General features: G+C 40.5%; 1 protein-coding gene across 1 annotated transcript in view; it reads right to left on the minus strand.

Annotated features, from left to right (window-relative positions):
* Window positions 1–13,573, minus strand: part of PCNX2 (pecanex 2) — a 311,805-nt gene that overhangs the window by 274,185 nt on the left and 24,047 nt on the right. The window contains exons 2-5 of the mRNA XM_025356806.1: window positions 5,162–5,367; window positions 4,282–4,402; window positions 3,527–3,563; window positions 264–1,580 (exon numbers count right to left, since the gene is read on the minus strand). Coding sequence (XP_025212591.1) covers window positions 264–1,580; window positions 3,527–3,563; window positions 4,282–4,402; window positions 5,162–5,367 — 1,681 coding nt within the window. The remainder of the gene's footprint in view (window positions 1–263; window positions 1,581–3,526; window positions 3,564–4,281; window positions 4,403–5,161; window positions 5,368–13,573) is intronic.

Here is a 13,573-nt window from a genome sequence, read left to right on the forward strand (position 1 = left end):
ATAGTCTTGCCTTCTAGAATAGGGAAGCAAAAAAATCATGATAATGCCTTAAGTGTCCTGGTAGAGTAGGACAATATATGTACACATGTTCATCACAGAGCTTAGTCTCGGTAATTCAGCAAATATTGATGACAAAGCCAAGCAACAAACGATTGCCCAAGAGTTGTCCCACTATTTGCAAAATCAAATCACAGAAGGCAAATGGCAAAGAGGCATATTGCCTTCTATGTCATCATCAGAACGGAACTGATGTGGAATCGCACCTTGGAGAAGCCCACTTTCTTCATTCTGCTCTGCTGAGCCATTCAATTGATTGGATGCGGCCATCTTGGAAGTATTAATGGATTCTAACAGGGAGACAAATTCCAGGAAGTTGGACTCATTTGGTATTTGTCCTTCCTTAGCCTCTAGGTCAGATTTGGAAGTTGGCATTGTTTTCTCTGTATCATTAACAATTTCTGCAGAACTTTTACTCAAGAAGACATCTGTCCCACTGTCCACACTGAGCACCCGGGCATGCCTCTTTTCATGGCTGGACTTACAAGACAATGGGTCAAGGTTAGTCAGGCCTTCCTTCCCCACCTTAGACTCAGAGGCTGTATCAGGTGTAAGCCGGGACGCTGATTCCCAGGGTTCCCGTGAGGAAGAGCTGTGATCCTTGGTGGCACTTCCCCCCTCCCCAGATCCATAGCCAGAACACTGATTGGTGGATACCCTTGCCTTCAGTCTCTCTGGAGTCCTTTCACTTCCATTGCCTTCAGGACAGGGAACACCTCCTCCCCCACCCTCAGGCAGGTCCAGGGTGATCACGGGAATTGAGATCTGCTCGGCATTGGGAGAACTGGCCACCCCTGGGTTAGTTGGCTCAGCGTCAGACTTTACACCAGTCTTCTCTATGCCAACCACCTTCAGGTGGAGGGAGCTTTCCAAATCTGTCATGGAGTTTGGGGTACTGCTCATCGTGATAACAATTTTTATGGGTTCATGTAGACTCAGTGGGTCCCCGGGTTGAGAAGTATCGATGAGAGTAACAGCCACCTCACTATCTGAGGAGTCCACTTCCTGGTTCAAGGGCAGGTCCACCTGGCAGGAGGTATCCACCTGACAGGATGTGTCTGCTGGCTCCTCCACAGGCTTGGCCACGATGGTGTCACATTGAGGGCAGCTGCTGCTCAGGCTGTCTTGGGGTGACTTGCTTTGTACCCGTTCCCTTACGGAACCCTGAGGACAACTGACAGGTTCTGGAATCAGGACTGAATTCTCACTCCCCCATGGCTGGAAAGAAATGTCTGTTTCTAGTAAGTCATACTGAGACAAAGACAGGTGGGGCAACTTCTTCAAGGGTCCCTTATCCACTAAGCCACCCTCGGATCTGTGGCGCAAAGGAGGCTGCCCCTTGCCTCCTCTTTCCTTTCCTTTACCATTGATGAGAGTTTCTGTGGCAATTGGTTTTACGGGTATTGCTGACTTGGGCATGGTTTCCAGCATGTGTGCTTGACAAGCAGGTAAACTTTCCATTTTGATACCAGGTGAGGTAGATGACACTGGTGCTATGGGATGGTCTTCTGATAGAATGACACCTGAAATGAACGACACATGGCAACTTTATTAGCATTGGAAATGAATGAGTGATGCCCAAGAGCCAGACCTAATGAATAATAACAAAACTAAAACAGCACCAGCAACTAATGGAATTGGATACTTTTTTCTTTAACTTTAAGTTCTGGGATACATGTGCAGAACAGGTATAGATGTGCCATGGTTGTTTGCTGCACCTATCAACCCATCATCTAGGTTTTCAGCCCTGCATGCATTAGGTATTTCTCCTAATGCTCTCCCTCCCCTTGGCCCCCAACCTCCGACAGGCCCTGGTGTGTGATGTTCCCCTCCCTGTGTCCATGCGTTCTCATTGTTCAACTCCCATTTATGAGTGAGAATATGCAGTGTTTGGTTTTCTGTTCCTGTGTTAGTGTGCTGAGGATGATGGTTTCCAACTTCATCCATGCCCTGCAAAGAACATGAACTCATTCTTTTTTATGGCTGCATGGATACTTATTTTTTAAAATAACATTCCCACTGTGAAATTATTCTTGAAATACAACAATAAAAATAAAACAAATGAAAAGCAATACAGTATAACAACTATATATATAGCGTTTACATTGTATTAGGTATTGTAAGTAATTTAGAGATGATTTAAAGTATAGAAGAGGATGTGTGTAGGTTACATGCAAATACTATGCTATTTTATATAAGAGACGTGAGCAACATCCACAGATTTTGGTATCCACGGGGGTCCTGGAACCAAATCCCTTAAAATACTGTAGAACACCACCAACTAAGATGGTGTCTTTTATAAGATTTGACTAAGGAAAAAGCAAAATTCTTTGCTTTACTATAGTGTTGCTAAGAAACACTGGATTTACTCGCCAGGTATGGGTTTAAATGCTACCTGTACATTTTACATACTATGACTCAAATGAAATAATGTACATAAAACTTCTACTGCAATTCCTAGTACAAGTAAAAAATGGGAAATTATTGTTTTAATAGGAATGGTGAAATTAAAAGGCCAGACCAGATATTCAAAGTACATAAGATGATGAGCTATAGCACACCTAATCTAGAAGAATATGTTTAATATGAAGGAAAAAGTATGTGCTTGTATATATGTGTATAAAACAGACATAAAGTAACTGTTATGAAGCTGTATGTGCAACCAAAATATTAGAAATCTAACTAATGTGAATTTATTTTAGTAGTAATAACACAAAAAAAATCTGGACAATCCTTTACATATTGTTATAATGGGATACAGCTGAATGATGAAAAAAGAAACTTCATTTTAGGGGTTCAGGGCTATGGTGCTAATTTCAGCTGTTTTCTAGAACAAATTAAATTTTACACCATTTTCAAAACTGAAATAGTGCATAAAATTTGTCTTTGTAGTAGTAGAAAAGAAAATAGAATTGCAGAGAAACAAAGGAATTAATTCAGGCCTCCAAAAGATGTTTTCTAAGCCTTCTGCAGGTAGTCAAAAGATTAAAAAAATAATAATAATCTTAGTAAAAGTGTAAAACAAAAATTGTTTAAGTTAAAGGAAAGATCCCCCAGAACAAAATTTGTAACTTGAAAGAAAGGTAGATATGCAGAATGCTATACAATTTATCCTGTCATTTTTTGATGTATGTACTATAATACAAATTTTTATATGGATGATAATTTATCATCCATAAAAAAACTTACATGTCTGCTCTTTATAAGTCAAATGAAATGAGGCATAGATTGGAGAAATGACAATGAATTATGATCAACAAAATATCACAATTTGAATTAAGACTTGATATACAAATACTGATGAGAAAAAATTAAAATTAAGAGTTAAAGAAACAAAGTCAAAATATAACTATGCAGTCTTAGGTATAGTTCTTATTTTCAGTTAATCCACTGGCATTCTGTTTTATAAAAATATTTTTCACTTCACTGAGGATAATGCAGGGATAAAATATGAATGATGACATTTTACCTTTGAGATCTTCTACGGTTTCCTGTGCTGACAACTCCTAACAAATGAAAGAAACAAAAATCAATGGATGACTCAGCTGATCGTCCATTTCCAGTCGGCAATAACTGACCAGCAGTCCCTGGTTTTCTAAATGGCATGTAGGGAAGAGACAATACAGTGTTCACTCTCCTTAAGCTTCTATAAAATGGGGACCAGAATGGATACAAACGTACGTAAGTGTGGACATTCAACCAAGACAACTGTACTGTGACAAAGGGAGATTTGCTACTAAGAAAGTAAACAGAGAAGGAATAAGCCACTACTGACACTATAGCAAATGGAGCTCAATAAAGTAAATCTAGAAAAAAGGTAATTTATTGACTTCCCAGAAAGACAAGTGTGATTTAAAATGGAAAGCAGAGGCGATACCCATTTCAGGTGGAAGGCATTGCAGATATGATGACTTAAATGAATGACAACAGAAAGAAGCAAAGGCCTGCAAATTGGTTCTCTGCCCAGTGTGGCTGACCCAGCAGTGGGGGTGGATGGCAGAGGAGGCCAGAGAGTGTGCTTTGAACACATGACTGGGCATTTATCGTATGGTCCCAAGGGCACCCTTCAGGCCATTTCCAGACCCTGGGATGTGATATTCACTGTACACGGGCCAGTGATTACAGCATGCAAGCTACAATCACTGCTGCTGAACACTCCCATTCTAGGTGAGATCAACACCGAAACCACATGAAGAAGGTGAAACAGGAAACAAGACCACTAACCAATGGCCCAGAAGAGTGATGAGAGGTTATGCTTTGCCCTCTGGAGCTGCAGCGGAGGGGAGGCGTGGAGAGGTTTCGACTGGCCTCTTCCTTTTTGCCATTGTGAATCTGCCTATTATTGCTAACCCAACATGAGAAACACAAGAGCAGTGAGTGATATTATCAAACAGAAGCATGACTCTTTTAGTACTAGTCTAAAAACTTATTTTTCCTACAGTCCATTTTGTTATATTCCTTATATATAAATCTTTGTTTGTTGTTTTTAAGAGACAGGGTTTTGCTCTCTCCGGGTAGGCTGAAACGCAGTGGCACGATCATGGCTCACTGCAGCCTCAACCTCCTGGACTCAAGTGATCCTCCCACATCAGCCTCCCAAAATGCAAGTTTACAGGCATGAGCCACCATGTGCAGCAGATAAACCTTATAATAAACATTACTTTTAAATTAGAGGACACGCTATCTTAAGGAGCTGTAAGAAATAATACAAGAATAGTGAAAAGAATGCTAACTCAAAAATTACTCTTAATATTTCAGTTCTATGTAATGTATCACTTTTATATCAACAAACACAAATGCTATTCTTTAAAATACTGTGGCATGTTCTAAGCATTTAAATAACAACATAAAAACAGTGAAGTGAAATTTTTTGCAGTGCTAAGCCTAAGACAAATGAATTCTAGATCATGTGAGAAGGTCATATTGATAGCCAGTTAAACCATCCCGATTACGAATATCAATGTTATGCTTAAGTATATGCTGAAATATTTAAAAAATGCACATATTTCTATCCGCCTGTACTAGTGATTTCAAAAACAACTGATAAAAAACTTAAGAGCAAAACATTTAAATTTTGAAGTGTCACATTAATTGGAAATATTACCTTGGATTTTTGGGATTAGTTATGTGTTCACCTTTGGCCTCCTTGTCTTTATTTGGCTTTTCTTCCTTTCTGGAGGGCTTTTGCTGAATTACTTCTCCTTTGTCAAACATGAGGTGTAGGCGATAACTGACTAGTTTGATTATTGTGAAGAATATAGTCACTGCACTGCAGTAGAAAAATACAATGATCGCATTTGGAGGAAAAGCCTGAAGAAGGGAAAAGAGAGAGAAAAATCATTTGCTTTTAAGATTTTCTTTCTGTTTTAAATCTGGAAGCATTTTTAGACTATATACTGAATATAAATTAGGCAAGACTTCAGATTTGACTAATTTTGTAAGTTTTCCTGGTTAAAATACTTGAGGAGAAAAAGACCAGCTTTTTATTTTTTGAAGTCTTTTTTGTTTCTCAGGTTCTGTAGTAGTTGCACTGATAATCAACATTTGATTTGCAGGCAGGAACCCCACAGAACAAAGACATATTCAAGGAAACCTCTCCTTTTTTTTTTTTTTTTTTTTTTTGACGGAGTCTCACTCTATCACCTACGTTTGAGAGCAATGGCGTGATCTCGGCTCACTGCAACCTCCGCCTCCCAGGCTCAGACAATTATCCTGCCTCAGCCTCCTGAGTAGCTGGGATTACAGGCATTCGTCACCAAGCCTGGCTAATTTTTGTATTTTTAATAGAGACGGGATTTCATCATGTTGGCCAGGCTGGTCTCAAACTCCTGACCTCAGGTGATCCGCACACCTCGACCTCCCAAAGTGCTGAGATTACAGGTGTGAGCCACCGTACCCAGCCTCCATGTTTGATAAGCTCTTATCTAAGGCATAAGCTCTTATCCAATGCATCTTCCTATGCAGCTCATCTTAAAGGCCAGAGATACATTTGTTTTCATCAACAAAACACAAAAAGCCTTGTGGAGAACAGAAGGAAAAAGAAGAGAGAAAGGTTAGGGTAACCACTCCGCCATTCCCCTCCTTAACCTCCCATTGTGATAACACCCGCAGGCCATGGATTTCCCTAGGGTTGTAATGCACACAGGGGACCACAAAAGGGTACTGCTTCCAAAAGGAAGAGGAATATTTCCAGCAGAGACAAACGATCTGAACATGGCGACTATAGTGAGGTTCAGCTCAATTCTATGCAATCCCCTCAAGAAACAAAACAAAAAGAATCACTGGGACCCATGGAGTTGTCCTACTCTGTAGCATCTCCCATATACCTTCCTAATTCTCTTCAGGACCATGGACTATCACACGTTCTCTAGGCCTTCCTAAACTACATTCCAATTCTTTGGGATGGAAAGAGATCCCCAAGTGTCCCAAGGTGATATCCAGGACAGCCTTAATGACTCACGAGACCATTTTATCAATGGACTGTCCTAAAGAATATCGGAAATCCAGTGATCTGTGTAGCCGGTGCTGCAACCTAAACATGGCTAGGCTTGCAGACAGTAGGGCCCAGTCCATATCTGCGCCTAAGCAGACCCTGTACAGTTTGCCGTGGTCCCATGCAAGAGTCTATCTTCTAGGTTGCACTGTCCCTAAAATGCAATAGCCAAACAAAGAGCACAAAAAAGAAAGAGGAAGATGATCAACAAGTAAAAGATAAAGTCAGAGATTTTCACCATCACTTACTCACTCTTATTACATCATGGGGGGAAAAGTCCACAGATAAATATAAAGCAATAAATAAGTGACAGAATAACTATATAAGACACTATGAGATAGATAATATCTGCTGTCCACTACCTGGCAGCAGATAAGGTTTATATTTACAAAAGGTGTATCTGTAAATATAAACCTTATATTTACATACTAAATACTACTAATAAATTAAAATACTACTAATTTAAATACTGCTCAAATACTACAATACTACTAATAGTATTTAGTAGTATTTAGTAATCTTGTTTATATTTACATACTAAATACTACTAATACTACTAATTGCACACTAAATACTACTAACATCCCCTATCGCTTTTTCTTAACTATTATGGGTTTTAAAAATTTAAGCTAAATTTAGAGACTTAGTTTGAACAAAAGTGATAAAAGAAGGAAAAAGAAAGCCTGCAGATGTCCATGAGAACAGACTATTGTTATATAAAAATGATATTCAGCCAGGCATAGTGGCTCATGCCTGTAATCTCAGCATTTTGGGAGGCCAAGGCAGAAGGATTGCTTGAGCCCAAGAGTTCAAGAGCAGCCTGGGCAACATAGTGAGACCTGCCCTTCCCCATCTCTACAAAATTTTAAAAATTAGCCAGGTGTGGTGGTGTGCACCTATAGTCCTTGCTACTGGGGAGGCTGAGGTGGGAGGATCTCTTGAACCTAGGAGTTCAAGGTTACAGTGAGCTATAATCACACCACTGTACTCCTGCCTGTGCTACAAAGTGAGACCCTCTCTTAAAAAAAATGAATTCTATTCAAGAGTTTGTTGAATTTTCATGTAACTAGGGCTTCATAGTACTCTAGTCAGCAAGGGTAGCAAAGAGAGTTAGTGCTCACTAAATACTCCATCCTCTCCTCTTCATTTCCTAGCTTCTCTCGCAGCTAGGCTGAGGCCATATGACTAATTTTGGCCAATGGACAATGAGCACAAGTGCTGGCTTAGACAATTATGAGCTAGGTGCCTCCTGCATCCCACTCTTTTCCTCTTTACTTCGTGACCTCAGGAGACATGTTTTCCAGATGATATGTCTATAAGATGATGCAGTTTCTTTCAGACTGGGCACCTGAGTAACTCTGCAGAGCAAGGCCCCTATAAACCCAAGATAAGCCTATAACAGGAATAAGAAGTAAACTTTTGAGCCATTAAACCACTGAGATTTGGAGTTGTGGCTGCTGTGGAAGCTAGCATTACTTAATTAACAACAGGGGGGGTCCATTTTCATGAGGAATCTTCCATTCAAATTAGGTTAGAGATAAACTGAGAAAACCCTAAGTTATTGAGAAAAGAATGGAAGAGAAGAAGAGTGAGAGACAAAAAATTGTATAGGACTCTTGGGAAAATTCACTTAGAAAAAAAACTGGCATGCCCCAATATTCAGAGAGATATTACTTTTCAGTTTATCCTCATAAATTTAGGCTACAGTGTAAGCTTGGTTAATACTGAAATTAAGTGAGGGCAAGAAGTTAGAATTTGAAGTTACCATGAGCACTAGCACCTAGTTGGCAACCCAGGTGAGAACCGGCCCTTGCCTCATCCTCTATAAAGGACCACTTGGCACTCTGTCATATCTGCAGCCCATGGACCTGACCAGACCATAGTGGGAGACAGAGATTTTACTGAAAATTTTCTGTAAGAAATGTTTTACAGCATGCTATGCATGGTACGTTGTTTCTACCCAAACTCCCTGATCTAATAATTCCTTTGAAAACCTCTCCCTAGCCAGGTGCAGCGGCATGTGCCTGTAATCCCAACTTCTCAAAAGGCTGAGGCAGGAGGATCTCTTGAGCCCAGGAGTTCAAGACCAGCCTAGACAACATAGAGAGACCCTGTCTTATTAATAATTAATTAATTAATACCTTTCCCTTCAGTAGACCCTCCAAATTGAATCTAGCATCTTTCCAAACACTCCTTTTTTACGCCATGCAATTATGCTCTTCCCAGGCTCCTCCAATACCACATGCCCAGGGACATCCCTGAAAATCACCTGCACGGCCATTTGACTGCAGACATCATTATACTCAGGCAACAGAAGACCTCCAGCTTCTAGTATTTGCTCTCCTTAGAGGTGTGAATGCAGGCAGAGAAAGAGGGTTTAGGAAGGGATTCACCATATATGAGCAGTTATGAATTGTTCCTAAATCTTCACCTTGATGTAAGGTATACTCATGTTTCTGAACAGCAGTTTTCTTGTTCTAAGGGAAATTAAAGGTTCTTATTTCTATGAACTTTTCATTTTAACACATTCTAGTTAACAGTGTGAGGCAACATTTTTCAACATCATATCCTTGGCCAAAGAAAAGTTTTATGTTGTTTCCTGACCCACTATTAGTATAATTAGTATTATAATGACTCATTTGACCAAGGTTTTATGACAAAATTTCATGTAAAACAACATGCTGTTACCAACTAAGCAGTTACAGTTCTTCCCATTGGACCCACCTCTGTCTGTTCCTTCAGGTTCATAGCTCTGGTTTCCTCACAGTCACTGCTCTGTTTTTTTGTTTTTGGTTTTTCTCTCTTTTTTAAAAACTTTTGTGGCCAGGCATGGTAACTCACGCCTGTAATCCCAGCACTTTGGGAGGCCAAGGCGGGCGGATCACCTGAGTTCGCTACCAGCCTGGCCAACATGGTGAAACCCAGTCTACTAAAAATACAAAAATTAGCCAGGCGTGGTGGTGCTTGCTTGAAATCCCAGTTACTCAGGAGGCTGAGGCAGGAGAATCACTTGAACGTGGGAAGCAGAGGTTGCAGTGAGCCAAGATTGCACCATTGCACTGTAGCCTGGGGGACAAGAGTGAAACCCCGCCTCAAAAAACAAAACAAAAACAGAAAAAAAAAAAAAAAAAACACACACACACACAACTTTTGCTTTACTGTGGTAAAATATATATAACATAAAATTTACCATCATAACCATTTTAAAATGTAGAGCTCAGGAGTGATAATTACACTTGCCTATGTGCTACTGTCACCACCATCCATCTCCAGAATTTTCATCTTCCCAAACTGAAACTGTACCCATTAAACACCAACTCCCCACTCTCCCCAATCCCGATCCCCTGGAAACCACTGTTCTACTTTCTGTCTCTATGATGCTGACCACTCTAGATACATCATATAATTAGAATCATATAGTACATGACCTTTTGTGACTGGTTTACTTCACTTGGCATAATGTGTTCAAGGCTCATCCACGTTGTAGCCTGTGTCACAATTTCCTTCTTTTTTAAGGCTGAGTAATATTCCATTGTACAGCTAGACCACATTTTGTTTATTCTTTCATCCATTGGTGGACATTTGAGTTGCATCTACCTTTTGGCTACTGTGAATAACACTGTTCTCAACATGGGTGTACACATATCTGAAGCCCTGCTTTCAGTTCTTTTGAGTATATACCCCAAAAGAGGAATATCTGGATCACAAGATAATTCTATGTTTAATTTTTTTTTTTCCAAGACAGTACTGCTCTGTTGCTCAAGCTGGAGTGCAGTGGCACAATCTTGGCTCACTGCAACCCCTGCATCCCGAGTTGAAGCGATTCTCCTGCCTCAGCCTCATGAGTAGCTGGGACTACAGGAGTGCACCACCAAGCCCAGCTAATTTTTGTATTTTTAGTAGAGATGGGGTTTCACCATGTTGGCCAGGCTGGTAGCGAACTCCTGACCTCAGGTGATCCGCTCGCCTTGGCCTCCTAAAGTGCTGGGGTTACAGGCTTGCGTCACCGTGCCCGGCTTATGTTTAATTTTTGGAGGAACTGCCTCATCATTTTCCACAGCAGTTGCACTGTGTTACATCACTCTGGTTTTTAACTACAGGCCAATGGGTTATTGCCTCCCATCTCTTGAATGACCTGGAGAGATAAAAAATCTGCCTGAGTGAGGATTAGCTATAAGCAATGCCCATGCCCAGTAAGAATCAACCGCTGCTGAGGGTTTCTGTTTGCAGACATAAAGAAGGACACTCTTGGGGGCTCACCCTTTACTGATGTGTACTTCATAAGAGTACTTCATCGTTCGGTTTTCACAAGCTAATTTTGAAGAAGTCTTCTGGAAATGAATAGATTCATTCTGCACATGAAGATGCTGGGTGTAAAGTGGGTCATGCTGCAGCGCTGATGAGCTCACAGAACTCCTCCTTTCTGGAAGTTACCTACCTAGCAACTTCAATGACCTGACTGAGAACCAGAGACTCAGGAGAAAGTAATAAAATCGTGGCCTTCCTGGGCAGTCAGAACACACCACTGTTAGAGGGAGACAATTCCTCCCCACTTCTTGGCTTCAAAAGACGGGATGATTCTCTCTACATAGCCAGCCTCTCCACCCCCATGACTTGCTCCTCCCTTAGTGACTTCTGATGAGTGATTTGGGGAGCCGGAACTGGGCATGTCTTTCTCACGCCCTCCCCTTCTCTCTCGGGAGCTGGTTGGGCCAAGAAGGTGTGTCTGGGTGGATCCTCTACTGCAAAGCCTCCAGTGTCAGGCCCCAAGTAAAGAGGCCCAAGGCTGTGCATGGTGCCCCTGACCAAATGGGTAAATCTCTATCACTCTGGGGACAGTGAGGAAGTCCACTTGCCTGCAGATATTAATATCAGTCACACTCCCAAATGTCAGTTCATTCATACTAAAGGTGATCTTCTGAACTCCACATGTTTGACTCTTTTGTCTCCCTTAAGTGCCTCAGAAAAGGATGTGTTATCTATGGGGTTACCAAGTCTATGAATAAAGTTCTTGAATTTAACCGGAAAGGGAGTCGCTCAGAGCTTCACTGGATGTTCTGTGCTCTTGGTCTAGGCATAATTCATTTACATGGCACATAATAAGCCTAATAAACTCAGTTTCCCAGCCCACAGCAGAAACTAAAAGGGAAAACGAGGAATGAACAGAAGTAGGCACAGTAATGTAACAAGACCTAATAAATGACGGCTGAAGTCATGGGAGAAGTAAAACTAGAAAATGCACCCATAAAAAAGCAAAGGCACTTCTACGATTATTTTCTGAGACACAAACACACCTCAGTTATGTCTGAGGCTATCATTACAATAGCATAATATCTAGGATTACCAAGAAAATGGTCTGTGATATTCAATACACTGTTAGAGAAGGCAGGGACATTTAAAACTATCCCATCAATGTGGTTAAAGTAAATTGAGTTTTCCTGCCTAAAGGTTAAGTTTCAAGTAATTTGGAAAATGATTTTACTCAGATATGTGGCCTAATAAATGAGGCATTAATCTGCCAAACATAACACTCACACTCAAGCTTGACATTTATATGACCACCCGAGAGTGCTGGGATGATTGTGCTGTATGCCAGAGCATTTCCTCCGGCTGTGGGGAACTGCTTAGTCTGGTTATTTATGCCATCCGTGGGCTTCAGAACCTCCTACTCAAGCTGCTGGAAGCCCGACAAGTTCTACGACTATTTGAAAACCACAGGTTCGTCCAAAAAGATAGAATTTAGACTGAGCAATGTGAGTTGTCTTATCTGCTTCAGAGATAACAGAGATTCTTTTCTGTTCATCCATTTTGTCAAATTAAGAGAGAGCACCTTTGTCCATCTGGTCATTCATCCCCATTCATTCATTCATTCATTCCTTTCCCAGGTAAATGTTAGTACCTTGTCTGTGCCATTCAAGTATGACTCTTGGGTCCTATTTAAGTAAGTTATAATTCCTTGAGGGGTTGGGGACAGGTGTGTATACCAAAAAAATTACACGACAGAGAAGTGCTATCATTTCTTTGCATTTATATATGTGAAGGGAGTTATAAGTTTTCAGATTCAAAATCATATTTCTTACATATTTCATGCATTTCCTTTATGAAAAAATAAACTAAACAAATTTATCATTCTCTCAGAAAATCTGGAACTTGTGATTATATGTTGAAAACTAGAACAAGCCCAGCAGCAGTTCAAATCCCAGGAATATAGGCCAAGAACCCTGGACGTAGATGTGTACAGAATGCATCCTGACTTACATGAACCTGCCCCCAACAGGTTATGGACAGGGGGTATCCATGCAGCTCGCCTTAGATATAGGCCCCCCTTGCAAATACCTGTTTAAAAATGATGAGGTAGACGGAATCAAGACATTTGACAGTTTCTCAAAATTTAGCTCTATGTGAACGTCTATCCTGAAAAGTAAGATGAACAAAAAAGTAGAATAGGACACTTTCTCTTAGGCCTGCTATTTGACTTTTATTGGGTCTGCTGTCTGTTTCTTATGAAATCTGCTCTGATTTTGTTGAGCTCCTGGACTTCTTTCTTAGTGTGCAGCTTTGATAAGAGAAACTGATGATAGAGAGGTGGCAGGTGAGTGTCTGGACCATTAGGATGGTGCTACAGGGAATGGTAAGATGGAAAAAACAGCCAAAGGTTAGAAAGTTAGATTTGACCATATCAGCAGAGTCATTAAAATGAGAATCATTGTAGACTTACTCCCTTTGAAAATCATTTAAAAAGCTGCACCTATGATTATCCAACCCTTTCTCTCTTCTCTTCTGATACAGAATATTGAATGCATAACTTTGTAAATGAATGTTATTTTAGTCAAGAAATTTGAACTCACGTTGTTGTTTTCATTTTAAATGGCCACGGTAAGAGTTAACATAATACTTCTATTTTTAATGTACACTGAGCTAAATAGAATGAATCAATAAGTTTATACAAGACAACGTTATGTCAACCTCAATTCAATGACAAAATCAATCATAAATTTGTACTGAGGTTGTGCTGGAAATCCA

The sequence above is a fragment of the Theropithecus gelada genome, chromosome 1, assembly GCF_003255815.1.
Source record: "Theropithecus gelada isolate Dixy chromosome 1, Tgel_1.0, whole genome shotgun sequence".
NCBI classification, from domain to species: Eukaryota; Metazoa; Chordata; class Mammalia; order Primates; family Cercopithecidae; genus Theropithecus; species Theropithecus gelada.